This window comes from Triticum urartu, chromosome 3 (genome assembly GCF_003073215.2).
Source record: "Triticum urartu cultivar G1812 chromosome 3, Tu2.1, whole genome shotgun sequence".
In the NCBI taxonomy this organism is placed as follows: Eukaryota; Viridiplantae; Streptophyta; class Magnoliopsida; order Poales; family Poaceae; genus Triticum; species Triticum urartu.
This window is the reverse complement of record NC_053024.1, coordinates 4,741,596-4,761,572: the sequence shown is the minus strand read 5'-3', so window position 1 is coordinate 4,761,572 and position 19,977 is coordinate 4,741,596. Positions and strand designations below refer to the sequence as shown.

At 42.7% G+C, this 19,977-nt stretch overlaps 1 protein-coding gene across 2 annotated transcripts; it reads right to left on the bottom strand.

Moving 5' to 3' along the window:
* Nucleotides 1-957: 957 nt before the first annotated feature.
* On the bottom strand, nt 958-7,349 carry LOC125542294. 2 transcript variants are annotated; one of them, XM_048705262.1, is made up of 7 exons: nt 7,131-7,349; nt 5,751-5,851; nt 4,233-4,305; nt 3,105-3,370; nt 1,970-2,086; nt 1,701-1,779; nt 958-1,608 (listed from the first exon to the last, which is right to left on the bottom strand). In XM_048705262.1, exons 2-7 carry the CDS (start codon nt 5,838-5,840, stop codon nt 1,337-1,339), a joined length of 897 nt encoding a protein of 298 aa, XP_048561219.1. In that variant the 5' UTR covers nt 5,841-5,851; nt 7,131-7,349; the 3' UTR covers nt 958-1,336. The 2 variants fall into 2 exon arrangements, with proteins under 2 accessions (XP_048561219.1, XP_048561220.1); XM_048705263.1 differs by having other exon boundaries at nt 1,701-1,749.
* Between the last annotated feature and the right edge of the window lie 12,628 nt (nt 7,350-19,977).

The window sequence follows — 19,977 nt, the reverse complement described above, 5'->3', positions numbered from 1 at the left end:
ACGGCGAAGTTGAATAAAAAGAATTGCCCATGAGCATTTCAATTATGATGACGTATTAATCTGAATTTTGTGGCTCCAGCCCGTCATGGTCCAGCGTGAGGATGAGAGGTAGAGAGAGGAGGTTGAAATAGTTGTGATTCTCGGGAGTCCTATGTGACGCGCTCTGCGGCAAATTGCCGTCGCGACATACACACGGAGCCCCAGCTGGGCCAGCCCATCTAGGCGCCGTGGCGATGTAAAATTAAATCAAAAAATCTGTCAGACGTGGGAGTCAAAAAAATGATCTGGTCCTGAGAGAGTTGTCGATACAACCAGCTAAGCTATCGAGCTTCAGTGATTTTAAGACAACACAAACACCTAAGAAACAAACCCCAGCGTAGATTCGAAAAAAAAAATCTACTTAACATTTTGAAGAAAAACATACAGAACAAAATTTGAAAACACGTTCATTTTTTGAAAATTGGGATTTTTTTAAATGTCAACATTTTTTAACTCCGGAAAAAAGGGAACATTTGCGAACAATTTTTGAAACATGAACATTTTTAAAAATTTGTGATTGTTTTAATTTCTAAAAAAAATTAAACTTTTTTTAAAAGTACAAAAAAAAATCAAAATCATGGAAATTTTTTGGATTTATGAAAAAAATGCAACGGTTTTAAAAAAATCTGAAAGAGATTTGAAGAAAGAAAATGAAAATGAAAGGAAAGAAAAAACGAAATAGAAACAAAAGAAAAATAAACAGAAAATGGAAGGAGAGAAAGGAAAAAACGTTATTAAAAGGGAAAAGAAGGAAAACGAAAAAGAAGAACAAGAAAAAACCAGTTCTGGAACCTTCTAGAAGGTTCCCAAAACAGGAAAAAAAACGGCTGGAAGGTTCCAAAAACCAGGATCGCAGCAATCATTAACAGGCCGGCCCATATCGAAGCCTGTGCAAAACCTCAACAGCTTGACCCAAAGTAGGTCCAATAGGAAATTCCATGATTCTGTACCATTTGCTCGTTTAATACTTGTGTCAGTTCTGTAAAAAAACAGAAGTATATTTTTTTTCCTTTTTCATCACGGGGCTTAGCATTTGTTCAGTCTGATTCGGACCCAGAGGTTCAGAACCACATGAGACAACGCAAGCCCAAGTAACAACCAGCCTTAAGTATGCAACTCCTGCCAAGTAACAGCCAGTCAATGGATCATGGCCCAGATGCCTATGTGGCCGATTCCGCAAAGACAGCGATCGGCCATTTTCGATGTATATAGAGCTCATGTGGTATATATCACTAAGTATATCCCATAATGCTCGTAAACCCCCGTGGGGGTCATCAAGTGTGCGGCGTTACCAGCTTCATCTCTGCTGTTCCGCTGCGTTCCTCCGGACCCGAAAGGGGTACCGGCGGGAACCGCTTCCATTCGGTTCGACGGTGGCAGGCTCCGATGGAGATATCAGTAGCCCACAGGAACTGCGGGTACGCCGTCGACTGGGGTCTGATGATTCATGTGTCGCCATCCTCTGATTTCTTAGCTTAGATACGATGTTTCTGTCCGACGAATGTGTTTTGACAGTTGATGAAGATCCCAGCGCTTCATCTTCATCTGTGCTGCTCCTCTCTTCTACATCTGAAAACCACCACGCCAACATGAAACTTAATTTCACCAGTTCCCTAGTATGCATTTACAGCCATATATTTTTCACAAAAGATCAACCGTACTAGATTTAGGATGAACCAGATGAGCAGCTTGCCAGCTTTTCCCTTTTGCCTGACCATAAATAGATACACTGTAAGATGTCTACAAAAATAGACAATAAATTGGTTTAAACTGTGGAATATAAGGTAGACCATCCAAAAAAGAAGAATCCATTTGATTCCATGAACTAACCCATAACTGGTCAAGGATCGCCTCAACTCCCTTCTAGAATAAGCATGAATTAATTAACAAAATGCATTTAGAAGCTAGAACCTAAACCTTAGAAACTTACGGCCGAAAGAGGTACAGTCCAGCCTTTAATGATGGACCAATCAAGCGCAGGCCTCAGGTCCTTTTTCTTAGCAAGACACTGCTGGCCTTCACCCATGGGATGATCCAAGAATTTTACCTGTAGAAAAATGTCAAGCAGGAACATGTGAGTTATTGTCTCTGATAATGTTGGCTATGACAGAAAACCAATAGTCAGCATGAAAACATGGAGATCAAATGATAAAACAATTTGTCCCACTTCATATTTTAAACATATTTTAATCAGCATGAAAGTTCATTTGATGTCATTTTATCAGTGTGTCATCTTCATCAGCAAGAAAGTTGTTGTGTGTCACCAGCCCGTAACACAACTGGACCGCCAGACTAAAACGTATGGACACGGCAGAAGTTGCCAAGTCCATGTGCTGATATGTCCGGACACGGGGACACACGCGTATCCTACCATATTTCGTGAATTACGAATTAAAAAAAAAAAGAGGACACGGCTGGGACACATAGGGGACACGCGAGGGACTCGGGAGTCCCAACTACGCTTCGGCCTGATAGGAAACCCTTTTTTTTTTGCAGGTCGCATTCACGGACGCCACAAAAGGGAGAGCTGGGAAACCTCCTGGACTCGCCACCGCCACTGCTGTATGGAGTCGCCGCCGCCGCCTGGACTCGACCGCAGCCATCCCCCAAGTGCAGGAGCCTCTCCTCCCAACGGCAACCATGCTGGAGCACGTGACCTCAACCTATCTCATCTATTTGAATCGATTTTTTGTTGAGCTGCTGCTGCTTGCTTCCCCTGTTCGTCATGCCCTTGCTGCAGCTGCTCGCTAGTTACTTCCCCATGCTGCTCATGTGCCGCTGCTGCTGCTTGCTTACTCTGTTGCTTCCCTGTGCTGCTGCTACCTGCTTGTGTTGAACTGTTGATTGGTGCTTCATGTTACGGGTGAGAGTGAAGGAGGACAACCTAGACCTGGTGCCGAGAATTTGAAATTGCCAAACCACAATGCTATTGGGAGCTAGCATGGCAGATGTTTGTGTATTTTTCTACACTCTGTTAAACCTAAAGAAGTTTGACTTGGGAGTTGGGACAAAACTAGAACATCAAATATATTTATATTTTTGTAAATGAGGGAGTAAATGTTTACCTCAACCACATTTTTACTGGTCAGCTCAATAATCTGCCCAGTCCAGTAGCAATCTTTATTATGCCAGTCAACCCAATCACCTACTTTCCAGGTATCATGGACACGTGCTATCACCTCGCTCTTCGGAAAGTGCTTAGGAGCTTGTTGCCCCCTATACCACCGAGGAAAGGAAGGACGCAACATTATTTCAGTACTGCCATTTGATTTCCCTTCCAGGCATGCCTGGTTGAATGGGTTCTTTTGGAAGACTCCAATCCATTCGTTGGCTGAAAAGGGCATCAGGAATAATCATATCAGGAGTACAGAAAACTAACAGTTATAATCTTGGTCAGATTCGCGTATCCCAAGATTTTGTTGTGCCTAGCCAACAGTAAGGGCAAAACTGAGATCATGACAAGACATATTTGCGCTAGGTATTGATTGATCAATTGTCGGGTAAATTCAAATGCAAGGTATAATCAGATATTTCCATGATTTTACTAGCCCTGCAGATTCGAGTGTAGGCTTTGCAACTGCCTGTTCAAAACCAAACTCATCAATTATGACCTGTACTTTTTTTTGCGGGGGGATTATGACCTGCACAACGCGAACCATTTTGGGGAAGATATAGACAGATCGCGTGGTTTTCAATCACTGCATGATCCATCTCCTTAAAGGTAAACAGTATTGGCTAGATACCATACGTGATCAATGGCAATATTATAGAATTTGGAAAACACAGATGTTTCTTCATTATATCGTATGATTCCTGATCAAGGGCACCATGCACAAAAAAAGTTACCCATCCAAGCATAACATGTAGCATATTTCTGGATTGAAAAAAAAATCAAACTATACCATATAGAAAACATCTATAATTAGAAGGTCTGCTTTCAAAAATCAGGTGCATGCCATAAAATATCTCAGCTGCCTCCAGGGCCTCAGTGGTGTATACGAGAATATTTCCAAGTACAAATTATGTCTACAGAATGAAGAATAAAGTGCTTGCACCGCAATATCCTTAAGCTAAAAATTTGAGAATGAGTATTCAAATTGATTTATTGCATGTGGTCCCTTCACACTCTCTTAAAAAAACAAAAGGTTATGTGCAAAAGAAAAAACAGAGCTTGCATATAAAGATTTGCTTACCTTCTTCAGTATAGTCAATATACTCCAAGTAATACTCAAGATGCCCAGATTCTGTGACACGCATATCTTTTATCTGAAAGAGAATTAATACAATATGTGTTAGTAAAGCCTTATACCCTACTGTAGAATGAGTGAAGAGAAGTATTATATTTGTAGTCCGTGAGATTATGGTCAAGTGACAGACTGATGTTATTATTAGATATAAAAGTAGTAGCCATACTAGCATGATGTATTAGAAAGAAAAAGCTTCATCGTCTATGTTTGTAATATGTATTCTAGCACCCAAAATTTAATCTAATTTGTCTAGTTCATAGACTTGTGGACAACAATAGCATAGCCCTTTGTCTTATAAACTAATGACTAGAGTTCAATTCTTACCAAATGTTCATTGGTGGGCTATTTGTGTGCATTTCATTATGATTTTCTGGTATTTAAACCGGTAACCTATGGTTGTGAGCCTTAAGAAGATCAGTTCGTAATAACAATGATGGTAGCACGTTAGATTCGAGGAGGGCAGAAGATAAGAGTAGTGCCCCAGGGGAGCCATCAACACCTAAGGAGGTTCCACAACAGAGGTATCCACATATGACCCACGCCTCTTGGGAGGAAGTGTGGTGGATACTGTACTCGGAACCAGGGCGTGTGTAGAGGCCCAAGCTTCTAGCTCAACTTTGGAACATGCCACATTGGGCCACGCACGTGACCCAAGAAGAAATAAAGAAAGTTCAAAAGCCAAACAATTCCTAGATAGAAGAAAGAAGCTGAACACCAATAAAGAAGTTGAGACCCCTAAAGATTCAAGGTCGAAGCTCTACCATGGACTGTGAGCTAGGTCCATAATGATGGCCTCTCGTAAAGTATATGCCATGTTTCCTCTTATAGCCTCGCTTTTCTCTCCCACTAAAGGTGCTCGTGGTAACTTATGACCGTTTATGATATTGCCTTTTTTACTTTCCTTCCCACCAAAGGTGATGGTGGTCTTCAAGTCAACAAGGCTCTTATATAAATCCTTGGTTGGTTAATAATTTATTACCTAGTCTCTTCTACCTAGTTCATGTCAGAGTTTGTGTTCGAAAAAAATAGTTTACGTCAGACGGTCAGAGTTTATATAAAGACTTAAAGAGCACCAAATAGTTACTCCAAGCATATACTAGTGATATCCTAAGCCCCAATCTCGACCCTCTCAATCCAATGTCAATTTGATCAAATCTTACGACAAGAGATTTTGTATAGAAATTCACTTGTCATTATTCCCGCCCATGTAGAATGACCTTTTCCAAGGCTAGCAGACACCCCTACTTGTTGCACATATCACTACAGCGACAAATAGATGGAAATGGTATGAGAAATTGACATGAGTATACTAGAGGTGCAAAGAGAAATGTTTAGATTGAGTGGCCAAATTTCTACTTTAAGGGACGTATTGACACAAATAAAAAACATGGTGAGGGTAGTTGTTTGCTACCTAATTTACTAAATTCATTAATATCACACATATAATGCAAATACATGTCCAACCTTGGAGCGGAACCATGCGCCTTTGAAACCTTCATCAAAGCACTTTGCCTCGGCAAAATCTCCAATTTTAAATGGAAGAATTAGATCCATATCCAGCCAACCTAAAGACATCACCAACAGAAGAAACCAGAGTGGTTAGCATGTTCACATCACAGCATGTGTCCATATAATAAAGCACTAGTTCAGGAAAAAACTAATATGAAAATACCATGAGTACCACTAGTAAATGCCAGAGTCAAAACAGCAAAACAATCACAACCATGATTTTGTAATATTTGAAACAAATTCATCCAAGGCCACGCGTAATTAAAATACCCTCAGTTGAAAGGCCACCAGATACAGGAAAACCATGAATTGCTCCGTTATCTTGGTCATTTTCCCTGATCTCATGGCTAAATGTTTATGCACCTAAAATCTGCACTCCTGTATATTGCCTTCTCGTTTTTGTATGTCCTTTTAAGTTGCGTCACCAATTGTACTCTCTGCTATTATGCCCGCAAAATATGATGCCAGTTATCTAGAGTCTGCTGTACATTGCTTCTTCCAATATAAATGGGTTGGTTTCTAAACGGTCCTCAATCGTCGGGCCGTTGAACTGATGCATGTGGATGTGCTTATTGAACCTAATGATTAGTTGGGAATAGCTTTGACACGCAAGGTTCAGAAGACTTTTGGAAGGTTATTAGGTGTTAGCTAATGTTATTTTCATTACGTTCATATTTTATTTGTTGGTCTATCCCCTATGACTCCTGCAACTAATTTGAAATTTTTAGTTAGATGGCACGGTCGTCAAAAGCATTGAAACTGTTCTCTATGATGAAATTTAAAAAACAAAGAAAACAATTCAACATATTCATGAAGATCATTCATAGCCTCTGTTATGGGTCATTTTAAAAGTATGTACTCCCTCCGTCCCAAAATACTTGTCGAAGAAATAGATAAAAATGGATGTATCTAGAACTAAAATACGTCTAGATACGTCCATTTCTTCAACAAGTATTTCCGCACGGAGGGAGTATGTATTTGATAAAATTATTGTTTATTCCCGTTTGCAACGCACGGGCATATTTGCTAGTAAGTCGAAAAGCAGACCTAAAATACGACTTTGTTACTCCCTCTTATTCATATTACCTGTCGCTCAAATCGGATGTATCTAGCACTAAAATACGTCTAATCGGATGTATCTAGCATAAAATACGTCTAGATACGGCCGTCCGATTTTAGCAGCAGCAGCAGCAGCGAAGCAATGTTGTTCCGGGGAAACCCCAAGAGAGCCTCGGCCAGTACTGAAGATCAAGATTCGACTAGGGTTTTTCAGGGGACGAGTCAGTACCTGAAGATCTCGTCGCGAAAGAGAGGGGGGGAGGGGGAGAAGCTAACCTGGAGATCTCGACGCCGGCAGCTTCCGCTTCTCCGGAGTGAGGCGGCGGAGGAGAGGGATGGGGATCCGTGGCAGGCCGTGGAAGCTGGAACGCCCTCCTCCTCCGGGTAGGTCGCGCCGCCGCCGCCCACTCCGACCCGCCGCCGCTTCAGTCGCCTCGAAGCATTTTCCCCCTTCCGCTCGGGGAAAATTCCACAAGTATTTTTTTTAGGGTTTGGAGGGCGTTGGGCCGGGGAAAGATCCACGGTGTGAGGCCCAATATTTGGGACGTATTCGCTCCGTTTTTATTTACTCCGCATATTAGCTTTGGCTGAAGTTAAATTTTATAAAGTTTGATCAAGTTTGTAGAAAATAATATGAATATTTACAATAACAAATTTACATGATTGAGAATGTATGCAATGATGAATCCAATGATATATGTTTGGTGGTGTATATGTTGATATATTTTTCTACAAACTTGTTGAAAGTATATAAAGTTTCACTCTAGACAAACCTAATATGCGGAGTAAATAAAAACGGAGGGAGTAGATTTGCGGATCTCAGAGCAGCAGTGAGAGAGGTGGGCGGGTGATTCTAGCAGGGAACTAGGGCAAGAAGGAGCATAGAGGTACTAGAGAAGAAGCTCGGATGTCGGGGACAGAGAGTTTCTATCTCGAGCTTGTAGGCACCCGGATGGCGAGTAAAATCCGAAAGAATAATAAAAAAATTCAAACATTGTAAGAAAAAATTGTGATAAACATTGATAAATGTTTCATATGTTATTTTCGCTCGGGCCTCCACTAATGTCATTTCATCATGGAATTTTGCATGCAAGTAAAACATTCATCAATGTTTATCACACAAAAAAAACGTTTTGAACTTCTTTTTTTATTTTACTAATCATTCAGGTGCATGTGAGCTCAGGACTAAAAGATCACTTTCAAGATGCAGACGTCAAAGTTCTTTCTCGTTGCCGATAAACAAAGGCTTTCACCGGACACGGTCAATCTAAGCACTAGCTCCTGTGAGCTCGGATGAACAGTAAAAATATCAGAACAAAAATTGTAGCAAACATTGACAATTTTTTCCGTTGCTTGCAAATTTTCATCATGAAATGACATTCATGAAAGACGTGGCAAAATAAACAAAACTGATGCTCCAAAATGCTATTTTCAAAATAATTTTGGAATGTCATTCCATGGTGAAACTTTGAAAGCAATCAAAAAATTCAATGTTTGCTGCAAAAAATGAGTTTTTGGGAAAAAATATTTATTATTATTATTTTACTGTTCACTCGAGCCCATATAACAAATCTTTTTGTCATGTCCTACATGAATGTCATTCCATGGTGAAACTTTGCAAGCAATCAAAACATTTTTCAATGTTTGCTGCAAAAAATAAGTTTTTGGGAAAAAAGTATTTTTACTGTTCACTCCAGCCCATATAACAAAAGCCGTACGGATTCTCAAAATAATAACCCAGTTTTCTTTATTTTACTACTAGAGAGAGAGAGAGATGGATTGAAAATAAAATAAAATAATGGAAGTCGCGAGCGAAGACTAAGTTAGGGCGGCAAAAATGAATTTTTTGACGGGGAAATTTGCGCTCGTACAGAATGCGGTTGGGAGGCAAAATTGGGCGGGAGACTCCTCAGGTGGCACATACTTACTGCCGCCATACATGGAAGCGGGGTGATACGTAACCTCTCAAGAAATATGCCACCGCCGCTAAGCCGTTTTTGTGCGCTTTCCCGTAGTTTTACCCTAGATTTTGACAAGTCTGGGACAGCCGTCGAAATTTGTTCGTGCCCACACCGTTTTTAGACCCTAGGCTCCGTTTTGAGACACGCGTGACGATAGTCGATTTTTCGGGGTTTCCCATGCGTGACGTCTGCTAGCGCTCTAGAGATGGGGACCGGCGTAGTAGAACACCCCGCTATGGCCGCGTGGGCATCGGCTCCCTCGAGAGGTTTTCAACGAACCCGGAATCGCGTTGACCGTAGCTCGTTTCCTCAAGTTGTGGAGTCCTGATGGTGAAACTTCACGGGTAATCAAAACATCTTCAATATTTGGTACAAAAAATGAGTTTTTGAAAGAAAAAATATTTTCTTTTTTAATTTTACTGTTCACTCAAGCTCATATGAGCTCGAGCTGAGAAGGGCACTTTTGGGCTTTCATCCCGCTTTATTATTTTGGTAGATTTCCGTCAATTGATTTGTTAATAACCCGTGTGTTGTGTATGGTAGATTTGGTATAGTAACAAGTGCATAAAGACTTTTCATGAATTGATTACCTATATTTTGGCAACTAATTGATTTGGTAGGTATGGATGTTCTATGTAGAGCAGTGGGTGTTATTTTGACAATTGATTTGGTAGATTTGCTATGTACTATGACTACGCGTGTTTTGGTAAGTGTCGATTGCCGATTAAAAGAGGGAGGGGGTCGAGCAAATAAAAGGGGGAGTTGGGGGCATGGGGAGGGGTGAGCGGTGATGGAGAATGTACAACGACTAACTCCCCTTTAATAGTAGAGATTTGACAAAAAAAACGTGTACGGGCCCTCAAAATAATAACCCAGTTTTCTTCATTTTACTAGTACATAGAACAGGCAACCTAGAATCAAACATAATTATCAATCACGTGTTTACAGGGACGGAGCCAGGATTTGAACATAGGGGGGGGGGGGGCGAAAGAGATAACTACCACACACATAATATATACATATCGTCTCACATAAAATCACATTGTATATAATAATTTGTGTATGAGAAAATAATGCATGTTTTGCAACTGTTGGTGTAAATGTACCTCTACATTTACCTATATAATCATATGATTAGCGAGTTGAATTCAGAGTTTTAGTGTAAAGCGTTTTAACTTGAAGCAAATGGCTTGAAAAGAGCAATGTGTTTTTTTGTCCAGAAAAATACAGCTAAACCGAGAGAAAAGATAAACTATATCTTTATCTATGGTCGAGTAAACACATGTAACTACATCTACTACTAACTAATGCTTTAGGGCTTACCATATCAGACCGTATCAATAATATGTTGATGTCAAAATAATAATAATAATAATAATAATAATAATAATAATAATAATAATAATAATAATATGTTTATACCTCATGAAACGATCCATTCCCGCCATGGAAAATGGCACATGCTTGTGGCAAGCCGGCAACAGAGATCAGGGGCGGCCATTACAACGTCACTGTTTACTCAAGTTTGGATGGGGAGGACATGCAACGATCACAGACAATTGTGCTTCCTGATGGTGGCTGATGGCAGCAAGCGGGCGGCGGCAATATTGGGAATCTGAGACCAAATCGTGTGAGCTAATTTTTTATTCATGTAGTTCTACAATTACAACCTCTAGGGTTTGAGTTTTTGGGAGACACCTAATCTAATGCTGAAAAGTAAAAAATAACCAACCTTTTTACCCTCGCTTGGTTGCTCATCCGTGCGGCCAGCCGGCAAGAATGCGCGATCGACACATCGATACGTCTCCTGTCCTTTTCCCTTCTCGAAGGACAGATTTGATAGAAGATCTAACAGATGACCGGCGGCAGGCCCGATCGAGGAGCAGTTTTTTTTAGCAGGTTGGCAACGAAACGATTAGATTTACAGGATATCTGAACCGTGCGTACTGGTTCCTAGCCTTCTTTTTGAGGGATTACTGCTTCCTAGCTTTTTTTTGAGACAATACTGCTTCCTAGCTTGGCCCCTTTGTTTCCATTGTGGGCTACCTTCCATTTCATTTTCCTGGAATTTGGGCCTTTAGGCTGCAATCGCTTGTGACAGCAGTACATGGGCTTTGGCTATGCGAGGCACGGGGGGGCGAAGCAAGTGTACGAAGAAATATTAGCGACAAATTGATCGCTATTAAGATGCGACACGATCTTTAGGGGGGGTCTCGCCCCCCCCTCGTCCCCCCTTGAATCCGTCTCTGAGTCCCCCCCCCCCCCCCTCGTCCCCCCTTGAATCCGTCCCTGCATGTTTATATTGCCAACCGTGAGTATAGGAACATGTGCATTGTATGGTAGATTTGGTTATGGTGCGTTCGATGGTAGATTTGGTAGAGTTATGCGAATTGATTTGAGTATTTAACAAAAAACTACCACAATTCATGAAACCGTGACGAAAAATTACCACTTTACGATTTTGTGCGAAAAACTATCACTTTTTTCCTAAACCGTGGCAAAAAACTACCAAGTCTGAAAAGAGCCCGATTTGGCTATTTTAAGCGCGTTTCTGACAGAGTTGGCCCACACACAAGTGGGCTAAAAAAGCAATCGGGTCCCTGGGTTTTTAAAAAGCAATCCAGTGCGAGGCCCAGTATGGCGAGCCCATCCATGGCGTGCTCCTCCATGAGGACGAGAACATCGACCCCTCCCTCTATGACGCGCTTGGCCGCTGCGCCCCTCGTCGAGCCCCCGTGGCGCGCTTGGTCGCCGCCCCCTGGCCGGGCGCCCGTAGCCGAGCCCAGTGGCCGCATGCCTGGCCTTGCCGCCCTGGCCGCGCGCCCATCGCCGCGCCCCTGGCCGAGCCCCCCTGGCGTGCCTGGCCGTCGCGCCCCTGGCCGTGCCCATCACTACAAGAAATATGTCAACTTGTGACCTTGACTATTGGTCACTGAAAGATCATTGTTTTTTATTTGTGACCTTTTTGTGACCAAAAACAGAAGGTCAAAAGCCGGCGGTCGTAAACTAAAATTAACGACCTTCTCTGTGAGAAGGTCATAGACGTTTACGACCAAAATATGCCTACTGTTTTGTTTTGGTCACTAGCTGCCTCCCCAAGCCACGTAGGCATCCGACGTGGCAATCTAATGTGGCACAAGAATCAGCCCGGTCCAATTCGGTGTTTTACTGTAGGGTTTCGTAGTAATTTCAAAAAATTTCCTACGCACACGCAAGATCATGGTGATGCATAGCAACGAGAGGGGAGAGTGTTGTCTACGTACCCACGCACACCGACTGCGGAAGCGTTGACACAACGTAGAGGAAGTAGGATTCCCCCCCCCCAATCCTAGTTGGAATAGGATTCCTTGAGGGGGGAAAGAGAGAGAGGGGGCCGGCCACCTCTCCTAGTCCTAATAGGACTAGGGGAAGGGGGGAGGCGCACAGCCACCTTGGGCTGCCCCTTTCTCCTTTCCACTAAAGCCCACTAAGGCCCATATAGCTCCCAAGGGGTTCCGGTAACCTTCCGGTACTCCGGTAAAATCCCGATTTCACCCGGAACACTTCCGATATCCAAACATAGGCTTCCAATATATCAATCTTTACGTCTCGACCATTTCGAGACTCCTCGTCATGTCCGTGATCACATCCGGGACTCCGAACAACCTTCGGTACATCAAAATGCATAAACTCATAATATAACTGTCATCGTAACCTTAAGCGTGCGGACCCTACGGGTTCGAGAACAATGTAGACATGACCGAGACACGTCTCCGGTCAATAACCAATAGCGGGACCTGGATGCCCATATTGGCTCCTACATATTCTACGAAGATCTTTATCGGTCAGACCGCATAACAACATACGTTGTTCCCTTTGTCATCGGTATGTTACTTGCCCGAGATTCGATCGTCGGTATCCAATACCTAGTTCAATCTCGTTACCGGCAAGTCTCTTTACTCGTTCCGTAATACATCATCTCACAACTAACATATTAGTTGTAATGCTTGCAAGGCTTATGTGATGTGCATTACCGAGAGGGCCCAGAGATACCTCTCCGACAATCGGAGTGACAAATCCTAATCTCGAAATACGCCAACCCAACATGTACCTTTGGAGACACCTGTAGTACTCCTTTATAATCACCCAGTTACGTTGTGACGTTTGGTAGTACCCAAAGTGTTCCTCCGGTAAACGGGAGTTGCATAATCTCATAGTTATAGGAACATGTATAAGTCATGAAGAAAGCAATAGCAACATACTAAACGATCGGGTGCTAAGCTAATGGAATGGGTCATGTCAATCAGATCATTCACTAATGATGTGACCCGTTAATCAAATAACAACACTTGTTCATGGTTAGGAAACATAACCATCTTTGATTAACGAGCTAGTCAAGTAGAGGCATACTAGTGACACTGTTTGTCTATGTATTCACACATGTATTATGTTTCCGGTTAATACAATTCTAGCATGAATAATAAACATTTATCATGATATAAGGAAATAAATAATAACTTTATTATTGCCTCTAGGGCATATTTCCTTCAGTCTCCCACTTGCACTAGAGTCAATAATCTAGATTACATTGTAATGATTCTAACACCCATGGAGTCTTGGTGCTGATCATGTTTTGCTCGTGAGAGAGGCTTAGTCAACGGGTTTGCAACATTCAGATCCATATGTATCTTGCAAATCTCTATGTCTCCCTCCTTGACTTGATCGCGGATGGAATTGAAGCGTCTCTTGATGTGCTTGGTTCTCTTGTGAAATCTGGATTCCTTTGCCAAGGCAATTGCACCAGTATTGTCACAAAAGATTTTCATTGGACCCGATGCACTAGGTATGACACCTAGATTGGATATGAACTCCTTCATCCAGACTCCTTTATTTGCTGCTTCCGAAGCAGTTATGTATTCCGCTTCACACGTAGATCCCGCCACGACGCTCTGCTTGGAACTGCACCAACTGACAGCTCCACCATTTAATAAAAACATGTATCCAGTTTGTGACTTAGAGTCATCCGGATCAGTGTCAAAGCTTGCATCAACGTAACCGTTTACGACGAGCTCTTTGTCACCTCCATATATGAGAAACATATCCTTAGTCCTTTTCAGGTATTTCAGGATGTTCTTGACCGCTGTCCAGTGATCCACTCCTAGATTACTTTGGTACCTCCCTGCTAAACTTATAGCAAGGCACACATCAGGTCTGGTACATAGCATTGCATACATGATAGAGCATATGGCTGAAGCATAGGGAACACCTTTCATTTTCTCTCTATCTTCTACAGTGGTCGGGCATTGAGTCTGACTCAACTTCAACACCTTGTAACACAGGCAAGAACCCTTTCTTTGCTTGATCCATTTTGAACTTCTTCAAAACTTTGTCAAGGTATGTGCTTTGTGAAAGTCCAATTAAGCGTCTTGATCTATCTCTATAGATCTTAATGCCTAATATGTAAGCAGCTTCACCGAGGTCTTTCATTGAAAAACTCTTATTCAAGTATCCCTTTATGCTATCCAGAAATTCTATATCATTTCCAATTAGTAATATGTCATCCACATATAATATCAGAAATGCTACAGAGCTCCCACTCACTTTCTTGTAAATACAGACTTCTCCGAAAGTCTATATAAAACCAAATGCTTTGATCACACTATCAAAGCGTTTATTCCAACTCCGAGAGGCTTGCACCAGTCCATAAATGGATCGCTGGAGCTTGCACACTTTGTTAGCTCCCTTTGGATCGGCAAAACCTTCCGGTTGCATCATATACAACTCTTCTTCCAGAAATCCATTCAGGAATGCAGTTTTGACATCCATCTGCCAAATTTCATAATCATAAAATGCGGCATCGCTAACATGATTCGGACAGACTTAAGCATCGCTACAGGTGAGAAAGTCTCATCGTAGTCAACCCCTTGAACTTGTCGAAAACCTTTCGCGACAAGTCGAGCTTTGTAGACAGTAACATTACCATCAGCGTCAGTCTTCTTCTTGAAGATCCATTTATTCTCAATTGCTTGCCGATCATCGGGCAAGTCAACCAAAGTCCATACTTTGTTCTCATACATGGATCCCATCTCAGATTTCATGGCTTCAAGCCACTTTGCGGAATCTAGGCTCACCATCGCTTCTTCATAGTTCGTAGGTTCATCATGATCTAGTAGCATGACTTCCAGAACAGGATTACCGTACCACTCTGGTGCGGATCTTACTCTGGTTGATCTACGAGGTTCAGTAGTATCTTGATCTGAAGTTTCATGATCATTATCATTAGCTTCCTCACTAACTGGTGTAGGTGTCACTGAAACAGTTTTCTGTGATGTACTACTTTCCAGTAAGGGAGCAGGTATAGTTACCTCATCAAGTTCTACTTTCCTCCCACTCACTTCTTTCGAGAGAAACTCCTTCTCTAGAAAGGATCCATTCTTAGCAACGAATGTCTTGCCTTCGGATCTGTGATAGAAGGTGTACCCAACAGTCTCCTTTGGGTATCCTATGAAGACACATTTCTCCGATTTGGGTTCGAGCTTATCAGGTTGAAGCTTTTTCACATAAGCATCGCAGCCCCAAACTTTAAGAAACGACAACTTTGGTTTCTTGCCAAACCATAGTTCATAAGGTGTCGTCTCAACGGATTTTGATGGTGCCCTATTTAACGTGAATGCGGCCGTCTCTAAAGCATAACCCCAAAACGATAGCGGTAAATCTGTAAGAGACATCATAGATCGCACCATATCTAGTAAAGTACGATTACGACGTTCGGACACACCATTACGCTGTGGTGTTCCGGGTGGCATGAGTTGCGAAACTATTCCACAGTTTTTCAAATGTACACCAAACTCGTAACTCAAATATTCTCCTCCACGATCAAATCGTAGAAACTTTATTTTCTTGTTACGATGATTTTCAACTTCACTCTGAAATTCTTTGAACTTTTCAAATGTTTCAGACTTATGTTTCATTAAGTAGATATACCCATATCTGCTTAAATCATCTGTGAAGGTGAGAAAATAACGATATCCGCCACGAGCCTCAATATTCATTGGACCACATACATCGGTATGTATGATTTCCAACAAATCTGTTGCTCTCTCCATAGTACCGGAGAACGGTGTTTTAGTCATCTTGCCCATGAGGCACGGTTCGCAAGTACCAAGTGATTCATAATCAAGTGGTTCCAAAAGTCCATCAGTATGGAGTTTCTTCATGCGCTTTACACCGATATGACCTAAACGACAGTGCCACAAATAAGTTGCACTTTCATTATCAACTCTGCATCTTTTGGCTTCAACATTATAAATATGTGTATTACTACTATCGAGATTCAATAAGAATAGACCACTCTTCAAGGGTGCATGACCATAAAAGATATTACTCATATAAATAGAACAACCATTATTCTCTGATTTAAATGAATAACCGTCTCGCATTAAACAAGATCCAGATATAATGTTCATGCTCAACGCTGGCACCAAATAACAATTATTTAGGTCTAATATTAATCCCGAAGGTAGATGTAGAGGTAGCGTGCTGTTCTTCTTGAAGTTCCCCTTCTTCTTCCCTTTGCCCTTTTTCTTGAAACTAGTGGTCTTGTTAATCATCAACACTTGATGCTCCTTCTGTTGGAAATATGCCCTAGAGGCAATAATAAATTAGTTATTATTATATTTCCTTGTTCATGATAATCGTTTATTATCCATGCTAGAATTGTATTGATAGGAAACTCAGATACATGTGTGGATACATAGACAACATCATGTCCCTAGTAAGCCTCTAGTTGACTAGCTCGTTGATCAATAGATGGTTATGGTTTCCTGACCATGGACATTGGATGTCGTTGATAACGGGATCACATCATTAGGAGAATGATGTGATGGACAAGACCCAATCCTAAGCATAGCAATAGATCGTGTAGTTCGTACGCTAAAGCTTTTCTAATGTCAAGTATCATTTCCTTAGACCATGAGATTGTGCAACTCCCGGATACCGTAGGAGTGCTTTGGGTGTGCCAAACGTCACAACGTAACTGGGTGGCTATAAAGGTACACTACGGGTATCTCCGAAAGTGTCTGTTGGGTTGGCACGAATCGAGACTGGGATTTGTCACTCCGTGTGACGGAGAGGTATCTCTGGGCCCACTCGGTAGGACATCATCATAATGTGCACAATGTGATCAAGGAGTTGATCATGGGATGATGTGTTACGGAACGAGTAAAGAGACTTGCCGGTAACGAGATTGAACAAGGTATCGGGATACCGACGATCGAATCTCGGGCAAGTATCGTACCGCTAGACAAAGGGAATTGCATACGGGATTGATTAAGTCCTTGACATCGTGGTTCATCCGATGAGATCATCGTGGAACATGTGGGAGCCAACATGGGTATCCAGATCCCGCTGTTGGTTATTGACCGGAGAGTCATCTCGGTCATGTCTGCATGTCTCCCGAACCCGTAGGGTCTACACACTTAAGGTTCGGTGACGCTAGGGTTATAGAGATATTAGTATGCGGTAACTCGAAAGTTGTTCGGAGTCCCGGATGAGATCCCGGACATCACGAGGAGTTCCAGAATGGTCCGGAGGTAAATAATTATATATAGGAAGTGCTATTTCGGCCATCGGGACAAGTTTCGGGGTCACCGGTATTGTACCGGGACCACCGGAAGGGTCCCGGGGGTCCACCGGGTGGGGCCACCTGCCCCGGGGGGGCACATGGGCTGTAGGGGGTGCGCCTTGGCCTATATGGGCCAAGGGCACCAGCCCCTAGAGGCCCATGCGCCAAAGGGACAAGAGGAGGGGAGAGTCCTAAAGGGGGAAGGCACCTCCGAGGTGCCTTGGGGAGGATGGACTCCTCCCCCCCTTGGCCGCACCCTTCCTTGGAGGAAGGGGCAAGGCTGCGCCCTCCTCCTCTCCCTTGGCCCTATATATAGTGGGGGGAAGGGAGGGCAACCAGACCTAAGCCCTGGCGCCTCCCTCTCCCTCCCATGACACATCTCCCTCCTCCCGCAGCGCTTGGCGAAGCCCTGTTGGAATCCCGCTACTTCCACCACCACGCCGTCGTGCTGGATCTCCATCAACCTCTCCTCCCCCCTTGCTGGATCAAGAAGGAGGAGACGTCGCTGCTCCGTATGTGTGTTGAACGCGGAGGTGCCGTCCGTTCGGCGCTAGGATCATCGGTGATTTGGATCACGACGAGTACGACTCCATCAACCCCGTTCTCTTGAACGCTTCCGCGCGCGATCTACAAGGGTATGTAGATCCACTCCTCCCTCGTTGCTAGATGACTCCATAGATTGATCTTGGTGACACGTAGGAAAATTTTGAATTTAGGCTACGTTCCCCAACAGTGGCATCATGAGCTAGGTCTATGCGTAGTTACTATGCACGAGTAGAACACAAAGTAGTTGTGGGCGTCGATTTTGTTCAATATGCTTGCCGTTACTAGTCTTATCTTGATTCGGCGGCATCGTGGGATGAAGCGGCCCGGACCAACCTTACACGTATGCTTACGTGAGACCGGTTCCACCGACTGACATGCACTAGTTGCATTAGGTGGCTGGCGGGTGTTTGTCTCTCCCACTTTAGTCGGATCGGATTCGATGAAAAGGGTCCTTATGAAGGGTAAATAGCAATTGGCATATCACGTTGTGGTTTTTGCGTAGGTAAGAAATGTTCTTGCTAGAAACCCATAGCAGCCACGTAAAACATGCAAACAACAATTAGAGGACGTCTAACTTGTTTTTACAGGGTATGCTATGTGATGTGATATGGCCAAAAGGATGTGATGAATGATATATGTGATGTATGAGATTGATCATGTTCTTGTAATAGGAATCACGACTTGCATGTCGATGAGTATGACAACCGGCAGGAGCCATAGGAGTTGTCTTAATTTATTTATGACCCGCGTGTCAACATAAACGTCATGTAATTACTTTACTTTATTGCTAACCGTTAGCTATAGTAGTAGAAGTAATAATTGGCGAGACAACTTCATGAAGACACAATGATGGAGATCATGATGATGGAGATCATGGTGTCATGCCGGTGACGATGATGATCATGGAGCCCCGAAGATGGAGATCAAAAGGAGCAATATGATATTGGCCATATCATGTCACTATTTGATTGCATGTGATGTTTATCATGTTTATACATCTTATTTGCTTAGAACGACGGTAGTAAATAAGATGATCCCTCATTAAAATTTCAAGAAGTGTTCTCCCCTAATTGTGCACCGTTGCTAAAGTTCGTCGTTTCGAAGCACCACGTGATGATCGGGTGTGATAGATCCTTACATTCACATACAACGGGTGTAAGACAGTTTTACACATGCAAAACACTTAGGGTTAACTTGACGAGCCTAGCATGTACAGACATGGCCTCGGAACACAAGAGACCGAAAGGTCGAGCATGAGTCGTATGGTAGATACGATCAACATGAAGATGTTCACCGATGATGACTAGTCCGTCTCACGTGATGATCGGACACGGCCTAGTTGACTCGGATCATGTAATCACTTAGATGACTAGAGGGATGTCTATATGAGTGGGAGTTCATAAGATGAACTTAATTATCCTGAACATAGTCAAAAGGTCTTCGCAAATTATGTCATGGCTCACGTTTCTGTTCTACTGTTTAGATATGTTCCTAGAGAAAATTTAGTTGAAAGTTGATAGTAGCAATTATGCGGACTAGGTCCGTAAACTGAGGATTGTCCTCATTGCTTCATAGAAGGCTTATGTCCTTAATGCACCGCTCAGTGTGCTGAACCTCGAACGTTGTCTGTGGATGTTGCGAACATCTGACATACACGTTTTGATGACTACATGATAGTTCAGTGCGTAATGCTAAATGGTTTTGAATTGAGGCACCAAAGACGTTTTTGAAACATCGCGAAACATATGAGATGTTTCGAGGGCTGAAATTGGGATTTCAGGCTCGTGCCCACGTCAAGAGGTATAAGAACTCCGACGATTTTCTTAGCCTACAAACTAAGGAGAAAAGCTCAATTGTTGAGCTTGTGCTCAGATTGTCTGAGTATAACAATCGCTTGAATCGAGTGGGGGTTGATCTTCCAGATGAGATAGTGATGTTTCTCCGAAGTCATTGCCACCAAGCTACTAGAGCTTCGTGTTGAACTATAATATATCAGGGATATATATGATGATCC

Excerpts from the sequence above, each read along its gene's own strand:
- LOC125542294 (XM_048705262.1), bottom strand. The coding sequence starts at position 5,840 with ATGGATCTAATTCTTCCATTTAAAATTGGAGATTTTGCCGAGGCAAAG. Across the intron at positions 4,306-5,750 it reads GCGCATGGTTCCGCTCCAAG|ATAAAAGATATGCGTGTCAC; the intron begins GTTGGACATGTA and ends ATTCTCTTTCAG. Across the intron at positions 1,780-1,969 it reads GGACTGTACCTCTTTCGGCC|ACATCTTACAGTGTATCTAT; the intron begins GTAAGTTTCTAA and ends CTATTTTTGTAG.